The 26,175-nt window shown below is 46.6% G+C and overlaps 1 protein-coding gene across 1 annotated transcript; it reads left to right on the top strand.

Annotated features, from left to right (window-relative positions):
• The first annotated feature begins 217 nt into the window (after positions 1-217).
• LOC144939662 (sterol O-acyltransferase 1-like) lies at positions 218-25,692 on the top strand. The gene is made up of 15 exons (XM_078866716.1): positions 218-525; positions 3,505-3,554; positions 11,044-11,180; positions 12,842-12,904; positions 14,011-14,118; positions 15,435-15,813; positions 16,519-16,594; positions 17,817-17,901; positions 18,770-18,815; positions 19,903-20,032; positions 20,524-20,621; positions 21,603-21,701; positions 22,974-23,109; positions 23,996-24,141; positions 24,974-25,692. The coding sequence occupies exons 1-15, from the start codon at positions 459-461 to the stop codon at positions 25,028-25,030; spliced, it is 1,677 nt and encodes a 558-aa protein (XP_078722842.1). The 5' UTR covers positions 218-458; the 3' UTR covers positions 25,031-25,692.
• The last annotated feature ends 483 nt before the right edge of the window (positions 25,693-26,175 follow it).

Below are 26,175 nucleotides of genomic sequence, written 5' to 3'. Positions count from 1 at the left end.
GGTTATATATATTATAGTTGGCATGCTTCTGCATATTTGTTTGTATGCGTACAGAGATGGCTGTGATCGATTGTACGAGTGGTTGTCTGTCTGTGTGTGCTAAAGTTGAGTTTGGGGATTGGGTGGGCTACACCCAGGTTTCTAGATGGGGCGGGGGGCTTGCCAGGCGGAGCAAGTTAGCCAGGCAGGCAGTCAAAGGCAGTGCGTGGCAAGGCAATCGAGACGGGGGGTGGGGAGAGGGGATGGGGGTAAGGAGACAGGCTGCAAGAGAAAGACCAGTGTGTGTGTGTCAGTGTTGATGATCGAGACAGCAGTGAGTGTTAACAGTCGGAGAGAGAGCGCAAGAGGGAGAGGGAATCCGTGTAGTTGCAGGGAGCAGAGGGGTGGTGGGTGGGTCTGGTGTGCGTACAGGGTCGAGAGAGTCAAGACAATTCCTCGCGCGTCTCACCGCTTCCCACATGGCGAGTTCGGACGCACGTTGTCGACACGCGGCAAGTGGCCCCAGCCTGCCCGGCCTGCGCAACGGTGAGTGTCTCTGTCTCCATCGCCTGCCCTCCCGGGTTCCATCTGAAAATCGTGTCAGGAATAAATCACCCTTCTAAATTACGCTCGCCTGGAGCAAGTTGAGACTGAATGAAACCAACAGGAGTTTCAGTGAGACATTATTCAATGCTGCTGCTGCAGGGGTTTATCAAAAGATGTTGTTTCGGTGTTTATTTCTCTCAATTACCAATGAACACGAGTGTTTGGTGGTGCTACACTATACTCTTAGGTTTTTTCGGTAAAGTCACGTAGGTAAAAAATAAATAATACATAATAATAGAAATAATATTAGAAATAAAATAATAAATCACGACGTTTCGGAGGCAACACAAGTCTCCGTCATCAGGTGGGACCGTCACAGCCAGATTTACTGTCTCAAGTGAGGCACAATTCCAAGAGTCAAGCTCTTAAATACAAGCTTAAGGGAGGTGCTACACTATTTAATGTTCAAAGTGAGAGCAATGGTACATGGTTAGATTTTGATCATCAGGAGGCATGTTAACAGCAGTTTGGAAGCTGCTGGAGAACTTAAAGTGGTTCTGCCACTCTTGTTACAGCTGAATAATTATCACCTGCTTGTAATTGATATTACCCTCATTAACATTGCAAGGAATTATTCCTGTTGGCTCAAGCGAAACTCTGCCGGAACAGGACAAATATTGAGTACGATGGGTGCAGTAGCACACTTCTGTAATCCAGTGCTTGAAAATTGAAGTTGATGGATAATGCGAAGGTTTTCATGTATTGGACACCAACCTATAGTGACATCTGAAGTTGCTGTAGAAGGCAGTACAGCAGGTAGGATGTTGCTAATATGCATTACTGTTATTCCCTCGTACATATGGGGTTTTCTCCAGTTATTAAACAATCTTTTCCTTGCGAAACATTACTGGAGAGGTATAGGCTGAACATTCCACACCCCTCACGAGAATGAGTCTGAGGCTCAAGTGAGGCCTTTTGGGTAAATAAAGGATCATTATGAGCAGGTTAGGTTTGCATCATGTATGGTACTGGGTCAATCCATGGGGGAATTTCTTCTTGTGATGTTAGAGACAAGCATACAAAATGAACAGTTTACTATCAGAATCCCTGGAAAGTGTTTGAGGGTTGTTAATCAACAACCAGTAAACTGGAAACCAATCGTGTTATCGATTACTGGTTTCAAATGTCAGGAACCGGCAACCATTTCTCCTGTTGAACTTTAGGACTAAAAACTAAACTTAAACTAAACAGTTTTTATTTTACCAGGTAATGTCCACAGAGCGAGATAGCTCTTTTTCAGAAGCACACAAATGACAGCTCAACGAAGGGACTTATCACGTGGAAATGTATAACCGCTAAATTCTCTCAACGCATGTTTCTAAATGTGGAGGGGAAACCCGGAGGACCCGGAGAAAAATCCACGATGCAGAGAGACACGCAAAATCCAAATATACAGGCGTCAGGTTCGGGATCGAACCCACGACCTAAACCAGGCGAGGTAGTTAAAATCTCGCACGCGCGAACGTACAAACGGCACGGCGGTGGTCGTCTTACGGCAACTACAGATCACTGTAAAAGTGTTCATGGAGATTCACAAACCACTCGTGAAGAGTTAAGGTAAAAAAAATAACCTATAGGTCAGTCTGATGTCGTACAATGTGTAACTTCCTCATATAAAATGGCATTCATAGACAGAAACAGACACACACACATGGTTGTATATTTCTGTTTATTGATGGCTATTGTTGTCATGTGCAGCGAACAGGAACAGGTTTTTTTTACATACCGGTTTTTAAAATGTGTTTTCTGTTTATGAAAGAGAAACGGTTTTAATAGCCCTAGTCTGTATAGTTTCACATGACCGCATGGTTAGTCTAGTAAATTTTACTTAGCCAGGTGAGAATTCAATAGACGAGGATGCGTTTCATTTGTTTGAGTGACCTGGAGAGGTAGTCTTCTAGTAGGTGGCGATGATTGCGATGTATATCTCCAGGTGCTCTATGTATAATAACTCAAGAGGTGTGGATGAACTTAAGTCTAACGTCATCAACTAGCCTTTTCAAGTTAACAGTGATGATTGTGGCTTTTAAGACATATCATGCGGTTATTTCTATACATTCAAGTGCAATAGTTATACTACAATTATGCCAAATTCAAGCATTCCTGACAATGATACTCATGCTCCGAGCATGTATGCATGCCACCAGAGGTGTGGACTAGAGTCATGTGACTTGGACTCGAGTCAGACTCGAGTCATGAATTTGATGACTTGCGACTCGACTTGGACTTGCATAACAATGACTTTGTCCCACCTATGAGATGTGGACTCGAGTCATGTGACTTGGACTCGAGTCAGACTCGAGTCATGAATTTGATGACTTGCGACTCGACTTGGACTTGCATAACAATGACTTTGTACCACCTCTGCATGCCACTGCTGCCATAATTGTGATTTCAGCAAACACTTGCCTACGAAGCAAACACTTTGCTTAGTCACGAAAGCAGATGATGGATGGTGTACTGTTAGACCGTGAATTTTTACTGAAGAAAAACACTGTTACGTTGGCACTTTGAAAGTATTGCACGGTAATTGTACATGAATTGCCATGCCTCATCCACAGGTTCCGTTTGAATTCCGCCGTGTTTTTTGCCCATTTGTTTGTAAACTGCTTCTTGCCAAACAATGGCAAAGTCTATATAGTCCCTTGTCCAGAGCCAAGCTAGCCGTATCTTCAAAATAATTAACCCCTATACATTTCTCAGATAACTTTCCGAAATTACCTGCAGCACAGTTCAGTGGACCTGCTTAAAGGCCAGGGCATCATACACCTTTAACGCTGCACCTGAAGTGGAAATGTTCCGTCCCGATGTTGCCGTCAGCAGCCAGGTGTTTAAAGAGTGCGAGGCGTACAACGGCAGCGTACGCCGCTATCCACGTGTGCTTTCAAGACGTGTGTCGGTGTTTGCCTGCGTGCGCAGGGGATGCGTGTGGCGTTGACGAGCACTTGAAGGATGCATGCAGAGACCAGGTAAAGTTCATAACCCGCACTGAGACCCCTCGCTTCTTATGATACTCCCAGGAGACATTTGCCATTTACAAATTTGTAATCGTGACATCACAAGACATGGGAAGCGTGAGAAAGATTGACAATTATGAAGCAAACGAATTGAGCGGTAGGGTATTTAAAAGACACCACATTCACTCTTTGCCGCGTTCTATCAAACTTATTTCAATTAATCTTGATTTGAAGCTTTCGTGACTGCAGGAATCCATACTCTTTGGTTCTTTCGGTAAAGTCACGTACTTAGAAATAAAATAAAACAAATCACGACGTTTCAATTATCAACAACACAAGCAATCATCATCAGGTGGGAAAACCACAGCATGAAAAAAACATTTGAATTCGTTTTTGCTTTGCTGTATCACTGCGGATAAATAAAGAATGAGTCTGTGCGCGTGACCACCCAGGATATGTGCAGCATGTTCCACAAACAAGCGAGGGAGTCCAAGAGGGCGAGTGTGTGGCTATTTTTTGGCATTGATGGGTAGAGTACAATTTCCGTATATTTATATCTCATATAGCTTTGTATCTGGACATCAAATAAAAACTGGGGCTGAACCAATATGTTGTATACAACCATGTATAGTCATGTTACACTGATAGTGTCATGGTCCAAACCCAAACCTGTCCCTTTAAAGCAGCCGATGCCCTCCTCATCCGCTGATTGCTTAGGTCATTGCGAATGGGACTCATAAAGGTGTTCGTACGGCCCTGGGGTCATCAAATCAGTGAACAGTAAGAAGGGCCTTAAGAAATGCCTTTTTAGGTAACATGGAGAACTGAAACAGCTGCATTGCGGCATTGCAAGCTCACAGAGATCTATATTTATCACCTGGTAAAATGAATTGATCTTGACTATAATTCCAAACATAATCTCCCATTTATCACGCCCCATTCGGCCCGGCGTCGGCTGTCACAGCCTGGGCTGGGAAGAGGCCTGCTCCACATCCAGGAGCCTGCGTCTCTCCTGCAAGGGTGGTTTCCCACTGAGTGATTCGAACCTTTGTGTCTTGGCCATTCATGGGCAATAGGCTGGTTACATATCATTCAAATTGCCTAGGCTCTCACCTGGTTCAACAATCAGACTTTCACCTGATAAAAACAGTCTATCGTCTGGATCCATAGAGTAAATGGCACTGATTGGAGCATCATAAATACCGTTTGATATGTATATTCTCCCTCATGTTTCTTTCAGTTAACTTAAATGGTTGTTGCACTTGATGTGCACTTGTATAATTAGAGCAAGGATCCATACTCTTTGGTTCTTTCGGTAAAGTCACGTGGGTGAAAATAATAATAAAATATAATAAAAAAGTTACTTGAGTTGTTTTCACTTTTTTATTCTATTTTATTATTATTTTCACCTACGTGACTTTACCGAAAAAATCTAATATTTTTTTAAAGTAGTTCAAAATTATCTTAACGTTCTTCCCTCCACTGGAGTTGCAAACCATAAAATATATGAGTTTATAAACAATAGCAATCATAATTTGCGGCTCTTTAACAATCCATTGCTGAATGAAGGCCTCCCCGTGCCGTGTCAGTGATGCACTTTCTTTGCCCATACTTCACCACGCTGATGATTGCGGGTTGGTGAAGGTGGATCCAAGGACAAGTCCAGCTATCACTCATCACCGATGTTCACCAGAGCCAGGAATCGAAATCAGGTCGTTGGGTTCATCGCACGGTGGTTTGGTGAACGGGGTGAGCACAGGACTGGTTAATTATCACATGCCACAGATGTGAGGTGTGGCTCGGAATGAAACTGAGGCTCCTGGGTGCACAGTTCAATGTACTAACCACTGAGCCACTGCTCAAATCTACTGTTGAATTAACAAAACAAAAACTTAATCATTAACATCAGCTTGTCGGAAGTTGGTCAGTGTGTTTTTGAACAGGGCAATGTGGTCTAGGTAGATATTCCTCCATATTGTTTTAAAATACACAATGAAGTCAGAATGAAAGAGATATGAAAAAACAGATGTTTAAAAAAATAGTATATGGTGTATTGCATGAATGTACATCTTCTTTCGCTCTGTATGTAGCCAACCACGCTAATCGGAGGTGTGGGGGAAGGTATTATACATGTACAAGTCCTAAAAGTATCCGGTTCAGGTGCACATTAATGTATGTAATTTAATACCATGACTATATCATCCCATCCTCGTGGGTTCTTTCCGTAAGAACCAAAGAGCATGGATTCCTGCAGTCACAAAAACTTCAAATCAAACTTCAAATCAAGATTATATCATCTCAGTGGCCAAAGAGAATGAATGTCCCTCCAAGCCAACAACATTCACAAGTGGGATTTTCTCAGGAGGAGACAATGTGGAAATATAGAAATTTCGTCGTGATTTCGCTCCAACTGATACACACAGACAATGATTTTGCACCTCTTGGACCACAAACTTGACTTCAAATGTGTCATTTCTTTGGTAATGAAATCACAGAAATCCATACAGACTCAGAAACCCATTTTTTTAAAATGCTACACGCACGCTGAGAAAAGCGGTGCAATGTTGACCTTTGAGTTATTCTTGTAGATTCGTTTTAGTCCCTTACGCAACTATCAATGTTGGCGACAGCGCAACTCTGTGTACAAAGCGTTTTATCAGAAGTGCACCACCCCAGAGACATCGGGCCTGTACGTGGTGTGCAGAGGCCAGAGTACACGCGGCTCCCGGCCAGGATTGGTTAGTCCGCGGTGTCACACTGTGTTCACACTCCGCCCAGGGCAAGGTCAAGGCAGAGAGGTGCTATCCTCTTATCGGTCCTGTTAGGGGATGGACCATTATCCCAGGCATTGTTACATTATCTTGCGTGGGCATAGTTAAGCACATTTCATCATCATCATCATTATTATTATTTGCTTATCGTTTATTCACCAGTGGATGAAGGAAGGCCAGGCCGGTTGCCGGACGACGAATACATTATGAGTTAAATTTCGATGTAAAGCTTTCGTGACTGCAGGGATTCATCTTCTTGGTTCTTTCGGTAAAGTCACGTAGAAGGGAAATAATAAAATAAGAAAAATACAACATAATAAAAAAATTTATTACGTTTTATTTTTATTATTTTAAAACTAAAACATAATAAAATAATTTATTATGTTTTATTTTTATTTATTTTATTATTTCCCTTCAACGTTTACCGAAAGAACCAAGAAGGCATTATGAGTTGTGCACTCATTGCGCACAAAATGCTTGCCACAAATGAACCACAATTCCTTGCTGATCTCGTCAAGGAGCATAAACCATCACACACCACGGATCTCCCTCGTAAGATAGCCAAGCAAACGGGCTATACGGCACCATCCATATAACAAATCAAATAGACTCAAACTCAAATGATCATCGCTTCCCGTTCTAGAGGGTCTCACTCGTCAAAGTGGCACGTGGTAAGTGCGGTAGAACAGCCCATATTCATATTACTATTCTGAATATAGCAACACACTATGTATATTTTTTTAAAGCAAGACTGTTACAAAGGTTTGACGCTGCAGAGGAAAAAAAAGGTACCCACGAAGTTTTTCGTTTTTGTAATCGGTGCAAATTTCCCAAAGAGCAAAGGTTGTGCAAAGAGTTCAGGGGTCACACAGGACGGCAGTGAAGAGGTGAATCTTACACGGATACAACTGCTCAAACATTTAACGATCTACAAGATAGAGCAGTCAAATTTACTTGTGCGCCAAATGCTGACGTGTTCTCTTAATTTTTTATGTGCACGCAATGCACTTTGGCAGTCAAATATAATCATCTCGGTTTAATCGGCATATATTCCGCCGTACAAATAAACGTGTCGTGGCATATATATGGTGTATGTTAACACTGTACGGCGTATTAACGTTTACTTGATGTGTGCATATATGTCAATGTAGAGGTAACTATTTCCTGAATGAACCAACTCTTGATGTATGTTAAATATTTATGGCAGGACAGTAAAGTTTCATGGTCACCCACAAGACCTCAGCTCAGTTCATTCAGTAATAACTGCCGTTGTAATCACGGCATAATTCAAGTCACAAGCAAGGCCTTACCAGCTGTTAATGCATGTGTAGAGGTGTAATTGTGTAGATGTATGGGCACGGATGGGAAACAAACACAAGGGGCGTGGTTAGGGCTGTACACGAAGGAGGTGCTCGCACCGACGTCCGCACCTACATCCCCCACGGGCCCCTCCCGGGGGCCGAGTGCTATAAAAGGTGGTGAACCGGAGGGCTCGAGGTCGAGTGTTAGCTTTAACCAGCGAAGAGTGAAGACCAGCTAGAATAGGCCCCGGAGCTCCCCTGGCTCGCTGTCCTTGTCAGGGCCGACCAGGGCAAGCCGGTGGCGTGGCCCCGAGAGCCCAGACTGACGTTCTTATAAGAGCCGGTCTGGAGACTCAGGGTGCCGGGATCCCAGCTTGACCAGGGCTGGGATAGGTAGCCTCCCCTAGCTCCGTAGTGGAGGACTCGGGCGTAGGTTAGCGGGGTTAGACGTCGTGTCTCCCTGATAGACGAGTGAAGGGAACGATACCCCTTCAAGTGTTGTGTACCCGTTACTGTACACGAGTTGGTATTAATAAATAAGTGTGCCTCCGACCCCGTCGTCAAAGCCTCCTGAATACTTACTACACATGCAGTGTGCCACTCATGATAACACTCCTATGACCGGTTATCAGGCGCTGGACTTTTAAACCCATTGGCAATCTTTTACACATCACTGCTTTTCTGATACACATTAATGGTCTTATCTCCGTTATAATTGATGCCGTGTTGTGTGCAGACAACATCACGGTGTCCACGGGCCTCTTACTCCAATCAAAGCTTTGTTATATGAATGGCCGTCAAATATCAAGATTTGTTTAAGCTTTAGCGAATGTTCCTTCCAAGTCATTAAAGCGCAACAAGTAACAGCAAGTTATACTCTGGGGGTCTAAGGGGCCGTCCATAAATGACGTCACGTGATTATATGACGATTTTTGACCCCCCCCCCCCTTCGTTACACGGCGTCACAAAAGTCAGACCCCCCCTCAAATATGACGTCACAAAGCTCTGCCCCCCCCCCCCCCCCAAAAAAAATATAAAACATGCTTCAAATTGCTTTAAACTATTGTCATTGTAGTGCGTATTTAATGTGCCGCTGCACTCTGATGTTGTAGAAATTTGTTTGTATTAATTAAGTAGAGCGTGTTGTCTATATTTATTGAAAGTTGCGCATTTTGATGTGACGTCACATTTATCACCCCCCCCCCCCTCGTCACACATCGTCACAAATGTTTGACCCCCCCCCCTAGGTGCGTGACATCATTTATGGACGGCCCCTAAATAGTGAACCAGAAAATTGTTCACGATCCCATCCGTAAAGCGAATAGGATCGTGGAGCACACATTAATCATCATGGGACACGTTCATCACAAAAACACCTCGTCTCTATGGCCTGTGGGAACGGTGCTGGCACCGTGTTTGTGCTAAGCTCTGCCCAAGAGCCTGTTTGCCATGATAACATTGCCTGGGTTGAGCAATCACGTGGAGTTCCATAACCAAGCCCCAGAGATTTAAAAAAATACATATTGTGTTGAACTTATTTAGCACTGTACATAGCCAACCGTGCTAATCTAATACCCCTTCTCCACTGGCAGCGTGGGGCCCTTCTGGCATGGGTTGCTTTTCATTGGCTCTTTGTCAAACCGAATCAGAACCAAACTGTGAATCTATGGCCTCACAAAGGCATCTGAATCTGGCTCAGAGGCCAAGCAGGACCAGAGGGAGGGTTGATCATTTCTATCGTACGTTGTTGCCAGTCATAACACTTCAGCGTTACACGTTCATTGCATGACGTCGGCAGCACGGTATGGGTTCTGCAGTGGAAAAACCACCTACTGCCTCCCGTGCCATGCTGGCCTGGTTGTGCAGAGCTCCGGCATGGCTCAGTTGTATAGTGGGAAACAGGTATGAGAGCAATACCAGAATAGCTTTTCCCCTTTTTTCTGGCAACAAAACAGGTGTTAAGGTGTTAAAACACCAAACTGAAACCATGTCTGCATTAACCACAATACTTGTGGTCAGAATGCAAACAAAAAACGTACTCTGATAATATATGCATTGTCTTTGAAAGTGATTGGTCCACACCAGAGACAGCTTTCTTTTGAGCTTAGTCTCAAAACGGTGTTAGACCAGAGGACGCCAAAAAGTGTAGGTCCCATAATGTACAACAATAGCAATTAGAGAAGTAATAATGGTGTCACAGGATCAAAGTGGAATTGAATCGCGCTTACTATGCCATCATATAACCTGCCGGTTGTGTTGTGTTCACGGTGCGCGATGGAAAATAACAAAAAGCAACATCAGCTTAAAAGAGTTGAACCCCATTATCACGGAGCTTAGGGAGGGCAAAGGTTAGAAAGTACGAAATGGAAGGGATGATGCAGGACCTCTGGCCCAAATACCGAATGGCTTAGACAATTCTAGGCCAAGATTTGTTCAGGATTTATGCAAGGAGATTGGGTACATTGTTGTGAAAGCACAAGATAAAGATCCCCCTTATCGCCTTAACAGCGTGCTGTGGCAAGTGCTGTGATCGAGTAGCAGCACCTATGAAGGCCGTCACAGTGCACGAGGGGGAGCAGAGCCAACACCACATCCGCCTTGGGTCTCCACGGTGCTGATGTTTTACACGCCGCACCAGCTACTCATTTCAGGCTGAGTCGACCTAGGGGCGAGGTTCAGGACCGGTTCAGATCCGCGTCTCTCGCAAAGACAAACACGGCGCACACAGCCACACACGCTCACAAACGCACACCCAACCCAGCAAAAACGCGCACGTAAAATGGTGTACAAATACTCTCCCCACACTGACATGCACCATCACAAATCGACAAGGACCCCCCCCCCCCCATATGCCTGAAACATACACAGAGCCATGGAGTGGGAAATGTCTGTAATTACACCGAAACACGATCACATTGGTCAGGGAACAAAGACAAATTAGAGCTTTCATATTGACTGCAATGACATAAACAAACGTTCAGGTGCCTGGTTCATTTGTGTCATCATGAGACTATGAGGAACCCCACCAGCTTGGGGAGACCTTCCAGCAGTGAATATAATGCAGCTAACTTATTTGGGCAATGGCCATACTGTGTATGTACGTGTGTATGTATGTTGAACTTATTTCGCAATGAACGTAGGGCAACCGTGCTAATCGCACGTGCAGGGAAAGGACAAGAAACAAAACACAACAAGCAGTTCTAAAGCAATGAGTTTTCAATCTCGATTTAAAAGTGCATAGCTCCAGTAGCTTCCTAATATCGGAATGAAGAATGCACGATCACAAGATGAAGCTGATAACGATGTTTTATGATAAAAAAAAAATACTACCAGGGATGTTTGGCGATGCTGATGATGAGAATGTTGCGATGAGGCAGGGGCAAGGGGGAGGCTCACGGTGATGGGCGATTCTGTGATGTGTGCGTGCAGGGCCAAGCCACAGGGAGCGCATCTCCTGGCGATCACAATCACTGCTCCGACCCTTCCACAGAATTCCCTTGTGGGCCTCACACTGCGTTGTCCAGTAATGGGGCCCCGTTGGAGAACGGGCTCCACGACAAACACAGGCAAGTGCGGTGGCTGCGGTCCAAGTCGGGACGGGGAAAACACCTGCGAGCCAAAATCCTACGTCCGCTAACGAATCTGGAAGCTGAGTCCAGAAATGTTGTGGCACTGGGGTTTGGTTGAATCTCAACAACGACAACAGCAGCAGCAAAAAAAATATATCGCGTACACAGCGTGTAAATATCGAGCCGCAGTAATGAGTAGACGTGACGATTAATATCTCCAGCGGTTGAGTGAATTGTCACGATTCAAGTTTATAATTGGATTCAATCATCGATTCGATTGCAACATTTGGACTCATGGAGGCCAATCAGATTGTGGGCGCCTTCTCGGGTCTGCAGCAGTGTAAACCAAATTATTTAAAACCACACCTCAAACAATTCTCAAAATAATGTCATGGATGTTGATTTATGTAGCAGGTTTTGTTCTCAAAATTGTGTTTTTGTTACAACAGCAACATGGTGTTACTTTACCCATTCTGAAATCTGGGGTATAGGTGAGTCATCATAAATATTGCTTTGAGCCAGACGACAGAGATACAGAGTGGCTGTGCATACCCTCAAAGCGTTGCTTGTGGACACATACAGGATGTTTGTTCATTAATAATTTATAAATGCACATACACATGGGGCTTCGTTATTTACCTTGAAGTGCAGGGAGGCATAGCCGGCGCTGGCTTCAAGGTTAGTCTGCCAAGTTATCTCCTGTTGGTGTTTACATTTGGCCCTGCTCATAAGATAGGAGTTGGCAACCAAAATAACAAGAAGAGGCATTTTTGTTTTCGAATTCGGTGCAAAAAAAACTCAATATATATGAAGAGCCGCAATGCAATGTGAATACGAGACGGTGGGACTTGATAAATAACGTCACGAAGCAGTCCTTAAAGAGCCGCACGCTGTTTGCTGACCCCTGACCTACGAGGCCGGGTGCCATTATCATTTAGGAATACGTTCCTTGGTGGTCGTCATTAATTTTGTCGTTAAGCTGGATGCGGTGACGCGCCTTTAATCTCAATGTGGCGTGGGTGCCTGGGGCGTGGTGAGTCGTCAAGGAGAGAGCCATTACTCTCTTCCCTTAGTCACTTTGGCGGTGTCTTACTCTATCCACTGGGGCTGTGCGTCCACGGGAAATAGATCGTGCACGCAGGGACTCGTGCAGCTTTTGTTTCTCAGATTGTTTTTAAAACTGAACGATTGGTAAACGTTTATTGAATACATAAGTGGCGAAAAATATCTTGAATTTTGGCCATCCAATAATAGTTGTCTCGAGCGAATAATCACATCTGTCCAATTTCTCCATTAAACAATTATTGCCCGCTCTCCCGGTCAAGTCACACCCGCTACAAAAGACGCAAACTTTGACATTTAAAAAGGGGGAAAAAACATGTCCTGTATGTCGGTATTGTGTGCAATCTTGTACTACTTTTTGGTTATGGAGTGATAATCAGAACAGCAAAGATTGAATTAAATCAAGAGAAGACACTGTCGGGTAGCTGGCTCGTTGTGGATTTAGGAACACGTGATAATTTCAGCTGTGCGAACATCCATAGAAGATGACAGTTGCACCATGCGAACATTTCATTGACGGGGGCGGATATGCGACGGGGTTGGCTATGCGAGGTCCGGACACGCGACGTCATTGTTTCGTAAATTCTATCCCGCAGGAAGTCCGTGGAGGCGCACGAGCAACGAGGGAAGGTGTTCAGGCCCCGGTCGTCACTGCTCGAGTAGGCGGCCCGAACGGAACGCGCGCACGTCCCGCACAGCACCTCGCGCGTTCCGGACTCTCGCAGCGTCGCCTCCAGTTTACCCGCAAACGGTGGCATCTTGATGAAAGCGAAGAAAAAAAAACGTTACCGCTCTGGCGAGCGTCCGTTGCGTCAGTGTGGGTTCTGATGTCAACGCGTGTCATGCAGTCGGAGTTGGGACTGGCAGATTTTAATTTTGGGGGGCGTGGGGGGGGGTAAACAGTACCCAACCTCGTGAGAAAAGTGGCTAATTATCCCACAATAGAGCCTGCACACTCCCCCCCCCCCCCCGAAAAAAAAACAAATGCACAAATGTTTGGATTTGTTTTCTGAATCGTAAAAAAAGTGCAATTAGGCACAAAATCACTCAGTCTGATAACGCTGCTGCGTGTGGAGTGTATGCTGCGTGTGGAGTGTGTTTTCAAAATGAATTTAACAGAATGGAAACATCCGTTTTCATTCTGTTACGATTTGCCTCTTTCGTTTACTTGTGCACATGTTCAATCATGTATTGACTCGTTCGTCAACGTTATTCGCCGTTTCTCCTAGATGGCGGTGTTAGTTGTTGCCATACACAGGAATATAATCGACTTTATTTACTTACAAACAGGTGACAGCCCATTCAGGCTAAGAGCCTCTTTTGCAAAATAGACCTGGGTTAGCGTGCCAAATAATATGCAGATAAAACACCACAAAGGTCTGAATAATATACTAAACAAAAACATATCAAATTAACTTTACACATTAAGAAAAGCGGTTTAAATGTTACACAAGCTCAACAAATTTGTCAAGAAAACCTCCCTAAAAGTAAAACGTGTGATAGGCAACTTTTCGGGAAATGGTCCTTCTATATCTCTCTGCTATGAATAGTTTTCGTTATTTGTACTTACGCACCACTGCTCATGGACAAAAAAAAACATCTTTAATTTACAATTCAGCCACGTAAGGCATATAAACAGAACTTAAAACGCACCTGTGAGACCACGTGTTTTAAATTGTGCATCATGAACAAAGGCGATGATAATTCTGATGATGAATATATAAGCACGTTGGCTTTTCCGTGCATTGTGGGATATTGTTCACAGTGAGATGCTGCTTGTCAACCACATCCGCACCATCTACCACATCTTCCTGGCGGTGCTGCTGCTCATGGCAGTCGCTTCCCTTATCCTGGACATCCTGCGCCACGGCAGGTATATAATGATAAATAATTTTAAAAAAATTAGTTTGGCAAAACCTCTTCGTTCGTGCATACTGCATCTCACTACGCTGAGGAAGCGCGAACACGCCGGAAGACAGCAGCCAAGCGGTGAGCCGGTTCCAACAATTACCCGAGCTCTGCGGTCCTCTGTGTATTAAGATGTTTTCAGCCAATGAATTACTGTTAATAAATGTGGGAGGAAGCCGGAGCAACCATGACAAACACCCATACGTGCAAGGGGACAACACTCGCTATAGCAAGCGCAAGCGCCTCATGAGCCCGGGTGTGGCACGTGGAGGCCCACAGCAAGGGAGTTTCGCAGCACGTGTGGAGTTTCGCAGCACGTGTGGAGTTTCGCAGCACGTGTGGAGTTTCGCAGCACGTGTGGAGTTTCGCAGCACGTGTGGAGTTTCGCAGCACGTGTGGAGTTTCGCAGCACGTGTGCGGCCCACCAACCCTCGTCTCCACAGCGGTGGATTACGGGCGTGCATAGCCACCTCCGCCCGAGGACACTAACCCCGCAGCCCTGAGCTTGGAGAATGAGCACTGACGCCTGTGCCGGGCGATATCTGCAAAGATGGAATCCAAAACCCACACCTCCGATTAGCACGCTTGGCAACGTACGGTGCGAAAGAAGTTCAACATACATATATGCCCACAGAACCAGGGTCGTGGATTCAAGCATGCATAACGATTATAGATGGGCAAGTGATGTTGTGGCAATATGTAGGCATCGCCTGACAATTTCTGGTTTTGTGATACCTTTACCATGTCTACATTTTAAAGTAATGCTCAATATCGGCCATTATTTCTCAAACTCCAGTCCTCGTCACCCCCCATAATGCAGCACTCTGTGATTCCTCACCTAGTCCGTTCGTGGGAAAACGATGCCTCTACACATTTAATTCACCGTCTGATAAGCTATCACGCAATCTTAGCAACATCGCCATAATGCTCTTGGTGTAATCACTTTGCGTGGGACCTATGAAGGCATCACAGTGCACAAGGGGGTGGTGTGACAAGCACCACACCCGGACGCCTTTATCTTCCCAGTGCTGCTGTTGACGAACCATGCCGGGTACTCATTTGAGGCAGGGTTTGACCTCGGCGAGGCCCAGGGGACCAGTTCAGGCAACCGCCGCTGTGGTTCGCCGTGGCCGGGAATTAAACTCGGATCGCCGTGTTCGTAGCACAGCGCGCTAGCCACAGCGCCACCACTCCCCACGCCAACACGCACAAACACAACGGGCGCCGCGCTCAGAACGATGTGCTTCCCTTCTATCTCTCTCTCTCCCCACGCCGTGGCAGGTTGCTCCCCGACATCAGCTTCGTGATCTCCTGCTTCGGGAAGCTCCACCTGGTGGCGCTCACGTGGGGCGCGATGTTCGTGGCGACGCTGCTGGTGCCCTACGGGGCTCTGCACGCCTGGGCGCGCGCCTGGTCCCTGCTGCTGCCGCGCCGGGGGGCGCGCCCTGGAGCGGAGCTCCGCGGCAGGGCGCGCCCTGGAGCGGAGCTCCGCGGCTGGGCCCTCGCGCGCTCCTCGCCGCTCCTCGCAGGGACCCTGAGCGCCGCGTGCGCCCTGCCGTACGTGGCCTTCGTGCTGCTCGTGCTGGGCGTGCTGCCCGTGTGGGTCAGCGTGGCCCACGTGCTCCCGCCCGCCTCGCGCTTCATCCTCATCCTCGAGCAGGTGTGTGCCGGGGATGCCGCCCGTTGGGGCTCGTCGTCGTTTTTCTCGATGTTCGGAAGCCGATGGAGCTACGCAGCGTTTCAATCCGGATTGAAAAGTCGTTTCTTGAGAACTTGTTTTTTTGGCTGCTTGGTTTGTTGTCCTTCAAACCCCGCACCTCCAATTAGCACGGCTGGTTACGTACATACATACAAATCAAACATACAAAGCATACATACAAATCATACAGACAAATCATACAGACATAAAAATCGCGTGCAATAACAATGCAATGCGATTTGGACCAATTAAGGGTCTACATGTAGGCCTGTGGAGCTGAGGTTCACGGTTCGAATCGGCGCCCCCCCCCCCCCCCCCGATTAATGCCACGGGTGTATTCACCGTTAAATACGCGCCGTCTGCTGCTTCGCAGTGGTCGTTAAAGACCCCGTGTGCCCGTGTCATGGTCCATATTTGGAAAATCACTCGCAAATTGCTCAATTGGGATCATGCATAGCAATCATCTGCCAAAACTTGGCAAGACCCTCCTTATAAAGAACAATGAGATTCAGTGAGGCCTTTCTGGGTGAACAAACCAATTTTATAATACTGATCATGTGTGTTGAACTTCTTTCGCGCCACATATAGCCAAGCTTGCTCATTGGAGGTGCGGGCGAAGGACGACAAAAACGATAACGATGCCGCTGCTGCTTGTGCCTCCCGCAGGTGCGGTTCGTGATGAAGGCCCACGCGTTCGTGCGTGACAACGTCCCGCGCGTCGCACTCTCTGTGCACCCCCAGGGTCAGCGTGCACTCGGAGCACACTCCGGAAGTCGTGCCATTCCGATCACAAATAAAATAGAGGTGGCCAGTGCCCACGGCCGCTGAGGCGTCATCTTGAACAATGTCAGCCAGGCCAATGATTTTCATTCTGCATTGCAAGGCCCGTGGGCCATTGGCGGCCTGTAGTGCGGCCCCCTCACTCGCGACCCCCGACAATACAGAAATCTGAAAACATTCCGTTCATCGTGATTTCAAACCCCGATGGTTTCAAATGTGTCGCAACGCTCATACTGATGTCTTGTACGTAAAAGTGCCCCACCTCCTCCTCGGGAAATTAGCGAAGAACACTGAGCTACACCAATTTAACCCTCACCAAAAGTCAACTCGCATCAATACGACTGTGACCCATGCCATGCACCAAAAAAATGACATAGCCATATACAGGGTGCTTAAAAAAATGTTTAACACTTATATGGGACTATCGTTTTTAATGGGAACAAAACGTATAATACACTATAACACGCCTGGAATCTTCTCCAGGTGGCCTCCAGAGCCCGGAGGCACATTTCTCGTGGTCTTGTTGCAAATTCTCAGAAGTGTGAACATGTTTTTGAAGCACTCCGTATTAACACTATTCACAGCACCAAAGCTCACAACTCACAGTGCTCTAATCCACGTCTTAAATTCCACTTCGATTTTTGGTTTGCCAGTAAGAGATGGCACAGCCTCTGAGTGCCTCTACTGGACATCTGTGAAAAAGAGCGTTGCAGCTCATGGGATTCCTCCCAAGGCCGTAATTATACTATATATTGGGGGGACACACACACCCCCCCCAATATTCAAATATGCTCAAAATGAACCCCCCAATATATTGCTATAAAATAGATTTATGTTCATATTATTGTGGTTATGGTTGTACTTTATTGATCCCTAATCTCTGCCATTACATACAATGAAACAGAAAAAGGTAGAAAAGAAAAAAACAGAGCAATGTAATACAATACACTATTATGCATTATTGTTGAAAATTTATAAAAAGTCCATCCTATGTGTTAGTGCATTTTTTAAATATTTTAGGCAGGAAATTCTTTTCAAATTTAGATTTTTTTTTTCTGGGGAGGGACCCCCAGACCCCCTGGCAGATTTGTTCCCCCAATGTTGACTCCATGGCTACGGCCTTGATTCCTCCAGTAAAAAATATTCTGATTCTGTCTCTGTTCTTCCACATTCCCTTGTTCCAGGCCCCAACTGGTCGCTGCCCAGCATCTCCCAGTACCTCTACTATCTATTCTGCCCCTCACTCATCTACCGTGACAGCTACCCCAGGTGAGCTTTCGCTCGCCGCTGAATTTGGCAAGCGAGAAGAGTCTCCCTGTCCAAACAGGAAGCGTCCCGGACAGCCGGACAGCCAGACAGAGAGTCGGAGGGACATCTCTGTGTTTGTTAGACATTAACTGAGCTGCGATAACACGGTCTACGCAACCGTGTGCTTTGGTGATGCAACGACAACGGATGCTCCTATGGCCGGATCTGATATGACTTTGATGATGATGAACTTCCAGGCGAGTCCAAAACGATGGAAGGGAATGTGAATGTGTTTGTATTTGACCCATAGGACCGATCTTTGGCTTCACAGACTTTTTTATGCTTTTGAAAAACACGGACTCTGTGAGAGTGTGTGTCTCTATTAGTGAGTGTGTGTTTATTATCAGGCCCCGTGAAATAAAGTGAAGTCTCCAACTGTTATCCACTCTACCTCTCTGGCCTCTCTTATGTACGTGCTATAAAAGAAGGAGCTTTGCCAAAACGTCACCTATTATATATTTTTCCTTTTACGGCAGTAATATTAACAAATTTGTTAATTATTTTTCGAATTGTGCATGCATCTCTATGATTCTGTATATTTTTATGAGTTTTATGTATATCTCTATGAGTTTGTGGCTATCTCTATGAGTTTGTGTATATCTTAATGAGTGCGTTTATATTTTTATGAGTTTTTGTATATCTCTGCGAGTGTGTGTATGACTCTATGAGTAACTGCATCGACACGGACTTGAGTTGCAACATCAGTCCGGTGTTTTTCCCCCCATATCTTCCGCTTGCTTTCCACCGTGCATTTGTTTTCAAAGGTGCCCACTCCAGCCCGCGCTGCGACTCTGTTGTGAATGACTTTTCTTTCCTTTCAATCCCTCAGAAACACCTCCATCCGCTGGGACTATGTGCGCACCAAGCTTGCCGAGGTGAGGCTACGATCCCACCGCCTCTCGTCTCGTTCGCACCTGCACCCTCGCGGCCTGCAGCCTGCAGCTCGCACCCATCCCGAGGGCTCGTGGATTGAGCATAGATCATCAGGAATGGGAAATTTGCACACACACACCCGAAAGGCAGCGAGCAAGAATGGATGCTGATCTGCGTGTACGAATGTCCGCGTGTTATCCCCTGCCATGCGGGGTTTCTCCAGGCACGCGAGTTTCCTCTCGCATGCAGGAAAGGCCATCCCCCCCCCCCGGCCTTCGCACCTTAATGGCTCACAAGTGACGACATCACAATGATCTCCTCTATTTAAGACCGAAACCGCAGGGTTTCTCCACAAATCTGGCTGTTGCCCTTATGAAGCTAGTTGGCATTCCTGGCAAAACGTCTTACTCGAATTGTAAATGTTGTGGGTTAACTCTCCAACACACCGGCGTGCTGTATTAGTAACTAATTGGCAAGTTCTATTTACGTGACAATCCTTACTAATTGGCTGTGTCGGGTGGTGACGGATTTAACGGCACATTTCTATTTACGTGATCTAACCCAAAAACCTCTATTATGGATACTATTGGTTGCGAAAACCTACGTGTTAAACTGAGGAAAACCCATTTAGGTATTGACCAACCATGTCAAGCTTGACCCTTCTGAAGAAGAATGCTGAGACTGAGTTGAGGCTTTCCCGGGAAAATTTTGCAGGGAAATGATGGATTTTTACACAATACCGTTTTACGTATTGCAAATATACTGCGAATAATGTGCACTTGCACTTAAAATACAATTTGTAGTCGTGTAGCGTATAAATGCGAGCGCATCTGGAGCTATGCCACAGCCATGCAACTTTGCAATCGTCTAGATTGACGAACTAATTTATTTAGAAATGCCTGTTGTGTTGAGTTTGCTGTCCTTCCCCCGCGCCTCCGATTCGCTGCGTACGGTGCAAAAGCAGTTCAACATACATTCAACCGTGCTAATTGAAGGTGCTGGAAATAGCAATACCACTGCTACTCCTGCACCCTGACCCCCCCCCTCCACTCGTGCCCCCCCCCGCCCCCCCCCCCCCCCCCCCCGCAGATGGCATGCATCTTTGTGTACGGCCACTTCATCTTCCAGTGCCTGGTGGTGCCGCTCTTCCAGGACGTGCAGCGCGAGCCGCTGACACTCGAGCGGCTCGTGCTCTACGTGTGCCACGCCATGGTGCCCGGTGATGGCCCAACCACTCACTGACACACACACAACAACAACAACCGCCATTCGCCACTAAGTGGCGGTGACATCACCACGACGCTTGTGCCAGGCCATGTGCACCTTGAGGCTGCCACGTGAAGTGTCGAACGCCCGCTGGCAGGAGGTCAAGGGGCAGATGACTGGCTGATGCACCACCTGACACACACACACACACAGACAGACAAAGATCCCCCGTGTAGCCTTAATAGACTGTAGTGGGCAAGTGCTGTTAGCGAGCACCTATAAAGGCCGGCACGGCACACGAGGGGGTGGGTGACCAACACCACACCCGGCCGCCTTTGTCTCCCCAGTGGCGATGTTTACACATCGCGCCAGGTACTCATTTGAGGCTGAGTCAACCTAGGGGAGGCCCGTACCGGTTAAGATAATCGTCACCGGTGTTAACCGTGCTAACCGCTACGCTACCGCTCCCCTGTGACACACACACTCACACACACTTGCACACAGGCACCCTGCTGTTCATCATCACCTTCTTCGCCTTCCTGCACTGCTGGCTCAACCTGTTCGGAGAGCTGATGCGCTTCGCGGACCGCATGTTCTACAAGGTGAGCAGAGCGCGGGCGCGTGAAAGCCCCCGTGGGTAAGGCAACAGAAAAACAAGCTCCCAGGAGTCAAGTGGGTTTGGCATTGGCAGAAACACACGCGGGAGCTAATGGGGGTGATTGGTGACGGTGCGTTAAAGGAGCGCTGATGTAGTCACGAGGAAATAGCGAAGAGACGGGAAGTGTCGTCTCTCCACGTGAAGTAACGTGTACATTCTGTTGCTATCGGACTTTTAAATTGGCAGTGGTGCACAAACACAATCAACAGAAAAACACTCACCACGTTCGTCAGCAACACCGCCTTAAAAGTAAACAATTTCTATGTGATGCAACGTTTTCGGACATTGATCCTTACCGATGTGCTCTGAAGAAGGGCCACTGCTAGAAACGTCGTCTATTACATATTTATTATTTTAAGGCAGCGTTGCTGACAAAAGTGTTGAGTTATTTTCTTTCGCCCATAAAAGATCTGCAGCGTAATAACATCAGTACGATTGCAGGATGCCTATAAAATACAGCTCAATGTGCCCTCCCTGTTGATATCAAACCAAATCTGCACAATGTGTCCCTCTATCTGTTCTCTCGAACACACACATTGGAGCAGAGTTAAGAAATCATTGGCACTGCCACAGTGTAGAGATGATAAGGCCTGGTCACGTGTGTGTGTGTCCGCGTGCGTGTTGCGGTCAGCACGCTGTGCTTCGAACCCCAGTGACCCGAATTCGAATTCCGCTCATGGCCAACACCAGTAATGATTATCTTAATAGGTCCTGGGCCTCCCCTAGGTCGACTCAAACTCCAATGAGTACCCAGTGGGGTGTGTAAACATCGCCACTGGGGAGACAAAGGCGGCCGGGCGTGGTGTGCTGGCCACCAAACCCCTCGTGTGCCGTGCCGGCCTTCATAGGTGCTGCTCGCTGACAGCACTTGCACCAACAGTCTGTCGAGGCGATACGAGGGATCTCTGTGTCTTTGTGTGTGCAGGACTGGTGGAACTCGCGCTCGTTCGCCAATTACTACCGCACGTGGAACGTGGTTGTCCACGACTGGCTCTACACGTATTTCTACGGGGATCTCATCAGGGTACGTGCCCTGGCCGCCCTCCACCTCGCAGGCTGGGCAGCCCAAAGGCCGTGCCTCATTACCCCCCCCCCACCGCTACCCTCCATGGCACCTGGCTGGATCGTAATCGCTGCTTGCTAAAAGCACTTTGATTGAACGGACGATTTGAATAATTGTTACGACCCGGTTTGAGCTCGCTGGTTCGGCAGTTCAAATGCTGGATTATTGCTTTTTCTGCCTGAGGACGACCGCTTGTGTCGCGATCGAAGCGTCGTGATATATTATTTTTTGTTTTGTTTAATTTTTCTACCAACGTGACTTTACCGAAAGAACCAAAATTGCTTCGTCTCGTTTGTGTTGTCTGTTTTGTTGTTTCTCTTTCGCTCCATTTGCCTGAATGTAACATTTGCGTATCACTCGCACGTACATTTACAAACTACTAAACCATTTTTAAACTCAACTATTTTCTATTTTACCAGGTAAGCCCCACTGAGCTATATTGCTCTTTTTCAGAAGTGACCTGGCCACAAATGATAGCTCAACTTTTAGTGGCTTATCATGTGCAAATGTATCTTAGCCAAATACTCACGAATGTTTCAAAATGTGGATGGAAAAATCGGAGGACCCGGAGATAAATCCATGCCACCACAGGGAGAACACGCAAACTCATAATATAAAGCAGGCGTCAGGGTCGGGATTGAACCCATGACCTCCTGCATACCAGGCGAAGTATTTAACATCTCGCCGCCATAACAAGATGTTAAATACAAGAATAGGGGTTTACCCCTTTTTTCTGGCAACAAAACTGAAACCTTTTTACAAGGAATCATGTCTGCATTAACCACAATACTTGTGGTCAAAATGCAAACAAAAAACACACTGATAATATAAGCATTGTCCTTGAGCTGTACGCCTTTTGGCGTCCTCTGGTTTAGCACCAATTGAGACGAGGCTCAAAAGAAAGCCGTCTCTGGTGTGGACCAATCAGTTTCAAGGACAATGCATACATTATAAGTGTGTTTTTTGTTTGCATTTTGACCACAAGTATTGTGCACATGATTCCTTGTAAAAAAGGTTTCAGTTTTGTTGCCAGAAAAAAGGGGGAAAACCCCTAATCTTATATTTTGGTACTGGCAAAGGAGGTCTCATGCTGAAGCTGTTAAATAGTTGTACCGAATCCTGACGTGCACGATTCCATGCATGTATCGCGAGCGTGACGATATATTTTACATGAGTGCGCCGCAGCCTCGATGAATCATCCAGTGCCTCGTACAATGCACCTGCGTGGCCCAGGTGTTCTCACGGCGTCACCGCAGGGCTGCCATGCTGATTGTCTTCATCTTCTCGGCGATCGTGCACGAATACGTCTTCACCGTCTGCTTCGGCTTGTTCTGCCCGGTGATGCTCTTCCTCTTCATATGCTTTGGCAGTGAGTGACGCCATCGCACGTTTGCAGACGCACGCGCGTGCGCACGCACTCCGTGCACCCACGCCGTCACTCGCTGGTTCCCGTGCGATAAGCGGATCGATGGGATCGTGGTCAGCAGTCGACATGATAGCGTCAACGATCGGAGTTTGACAATGCCACTGCGGTTCTTCAGCCCACCTTCGTGTCGACATCGACTGCTTCCGCACTTGGCCGCTAAAGGGTTTCCACCCGTAAAGGGTTGCCCGTTTACGGAGAAACAATGATTTTTTTTTCACACGTATATTAAATTAATTAGTTATAAATTAATTTGTATGGCACATTTGTACTGTTTGATGGTGTGTAAATGACAAACTTTGATTTTGCTTTTGTTCAAAATAAGCTAATATTTTTCATACTGAAAGAAATTGCTGCCTTATCTTTGCAAGATTGAAGAAACAACAATAAAACAATTTTTTTTTTAACACGTAAGTTTTCGATTCCAATATCATCCATTATAGAGGTGAAGCTGGCGAAACGTCGTACTCAGATTGTAAATGTCGTGGCTTGGCTCTCCAACAAACCGGCGTGCTGTACTAGTGAAAATGTTTCCATGTTCTGTTTACGTGACAACCCTTACTAGTTGGCTGTGTCGGGTGGTGGCGGGTTTTAACGACACATTTATATATTCACGCGATCTAACCCAAAAACACTTCTATTAAGTTTTTTTTTTAATAACGTCAAAATGAGGTTAATGCGTGCATTCCTGTTTGTGTCACTTCACATCCGCGTGTGTGTGTGTGGACTTGGAGAGTAGCTTACAGAACCCAAACGTGGGTCCCATAACAAATGCATTCTCAACGTTGCTGATCGTGCGACCGCCCCTTGATCCCACCCCGTCTCTCCGCAGTGGTGCTGAACTTCCTGCTGCACGACGGGAGGAGCAATGACGTGTGGAACATCTTCATGTGGTTTGCACTGATCCTGGGCCAGGGTGTCCTGGTCACTCTCTACTCTCTGGAGTGGAGTGCCCTGCGACACTGCCCTTCGAAACCGGTGCGTGGAACTCAGCTCTTCCTCTGCCACGTGTAGAACATGTGAAATTGGTCTCCTTGTTGCAGTACTTTAGTTTGTTCGTGTGACATAGCCTCATCTAACCCAGGCCTGGGTGAGCTTAACCCACGCCAGAGGTGGCAGAGCAGGAGCACCACGCGTTGCTCGGCATGTCCCACATTTCACTCCACGAGTACATGAGAATCTTAGCCCACAGATCCCCATTGCTCAGGAACTAGAAGTGCCCTTTCTGGGAATGCAAAGCCGGGTTCCCAGTGTTTGTGGACGTGATGCATCAGAGACCCTGGTGCACAGTCCCGTGTTGGGCCCCCTGGCAGTGGCTGAACTCGAAGCAGAAAGGTGGTTCATGTAACGGGCATTGCAGGGCCCCTAAATAAGCACACGTGGGCCCATATGTGACAGCAGGGCTCACCCATTCATTTTTCATTGGCATATCAGTCGGAAGCCCCCACCACCCCCTTTCTGGGATTTAGACCCTGGCATCTGCACCAACTAACAAATGGTTGGTCCAGCGCTGTTCGTCTTACAAAGTGAAATGTGCCTCTGTCCTCTCTCATCTCTGTGGAATGTGTTTCTCTGTTCACATTTACTCCGGCAGCCACACGAAAGAAGATTTACTACATTTGTCCAGTAGAGGGCACAGGACCTCTTTACAAACAGAGTTCCGTGCAATTTGCTGTTAGCAGAGCTGTATGCAATGAATCGGACGATGATGCTGATGACAGCAGTGCCTCGTTGCTTTGTGGGGGATGCACGCACATCTTCATCTTGCTAATTTGTCCACGTGTTCCTTTCTGTTTTCCTTTTTTTTTAGGAAACCGTCTGGGAATTCATCACCCCACAATTCTGGTCTTGTTATGCGTCGCGGTAAGGGGCTGGGAGCTGCGGCGGCGATGGCAGCGAGGATGGGGACCATGGGGGTTTGGGGAAATGGGAAGAGAGAGAGAGAGAATCTAATGCCGAGACAACGCCAAGGGGTTGAGGCTTCACGAACAGGAAGACTGAGAATGGAACATGAGGTCCAGTCTTGATGCCGACCGTGTTTTGCAGGGAAGCACAGCGACGCACACGCTCTTTAGCAGCGTTCACACGCACGGCGTCAATGCCAGGGTTGCCGAGCCGCAGTGTGCTCTTTACACGGAAGCCTCTACAGGCACACATGGATCAATGCAGATGCCGACATGCCCGTTGCTTTGCCTCGACTTTCACGAGCACTCGTCCACTATCCCTGGCAGTTTGAGAGTTTATGAACACGCACACACTACTCACTTCCAAATGGTTAAACAACATCGGCAAAACGCTGATATCCAATCGAGCGGCACATTCACCTACGCTTTAAGGTTTCAATTCTGTCGTGGCCTCTTACTTGTAACGTATCATTACGTCGTAGATGATAATCTGCAAACATGCTTGAGACCTTTGAATATATATTTTTCACTTATTGCAAATCTGCAATGTTTTTTTGTTGTTATGCTGTCACAAAATTAATGATTGAACTTTGAACTACAATACGCATTCAGGTGTTAAAATGCATCTTGGTTTTACAGGCCATGTGATGTGTCCTTTTGTCAGTGTGCATTACCAGCGAGAAAAATCTAAATGTCACGTAATAATGTATTTGTATTGAATAAGTGGAATGAAAATCTTTTTAAAATATGCTTCACAAGCAGCCTATTGTATAATATCGATCACATGATCCGCCCTGTATATTTCATCATCGCTTTTCACCTGGTCTTGCCTCTTTAGCCTGGTAGTGCCTACACACAAAGTGCTTGCTACAAATGAACGACAATACCTTGCTGATCTCGTCAAGGAGCATACATCATCACACAAACTCCGGTCATCCTCGCATTGGCTTTTGGCTAGCCATCGAACTAAGACGGTCATTGCATAGCGCTTTCAGACGGGCTTCTGTGGCCGTCTGGAACGCTCTCCTTTTGATATTAGGAAGCAACTGAAGCCATGTACTTTTAAATTATCTAAATTGAAAACTTCTTACTTTAGAACTGCTTTTTG

Source organism: Lampetra fluviatilis, chromosome 2 (assembly GCF_964198595.1).
Source record: "Lampetra fluviatilis chromosome 2, kcLamFluv1.1, whole genome shotgun sequence".
Classification (NCBI taxonomy): domain Eukaryota; kingdom Metazoa; phylum Chordata; class Hyperoartia; order Petromyzontiformes; family Petromyzontidae; genus Lampetra; species Lampetra fluviatilis.
Note: the sequence above shows the minus strand (reverse complement) of the source record. Positions and strands in the feature narration are given on the sequence as shown.

Coding starts and splice junctions, on each gene's coding strand:
- LOC144939662 (XM_078866716.1), top strand. CDS start 459: ATGGCGAGTTCGGACGCACGTTGTCGACACGCGGCAAGTGGCCCCAGC. Junction 18,816..19,902: donor TGCGCACCAAGCTTGCCGAG/GTGAGGCTACGA, acceptor CCCCCCCCGCAG/ATGGCATGCATCTTTGTGTA. Junction 20,033..20,523: donor GTGCCACGCCATGGTGCCCG/GTGATGGCCCAA, acceptor ACTTGCACACAG/GCACCCTGCTGTTCATCATC.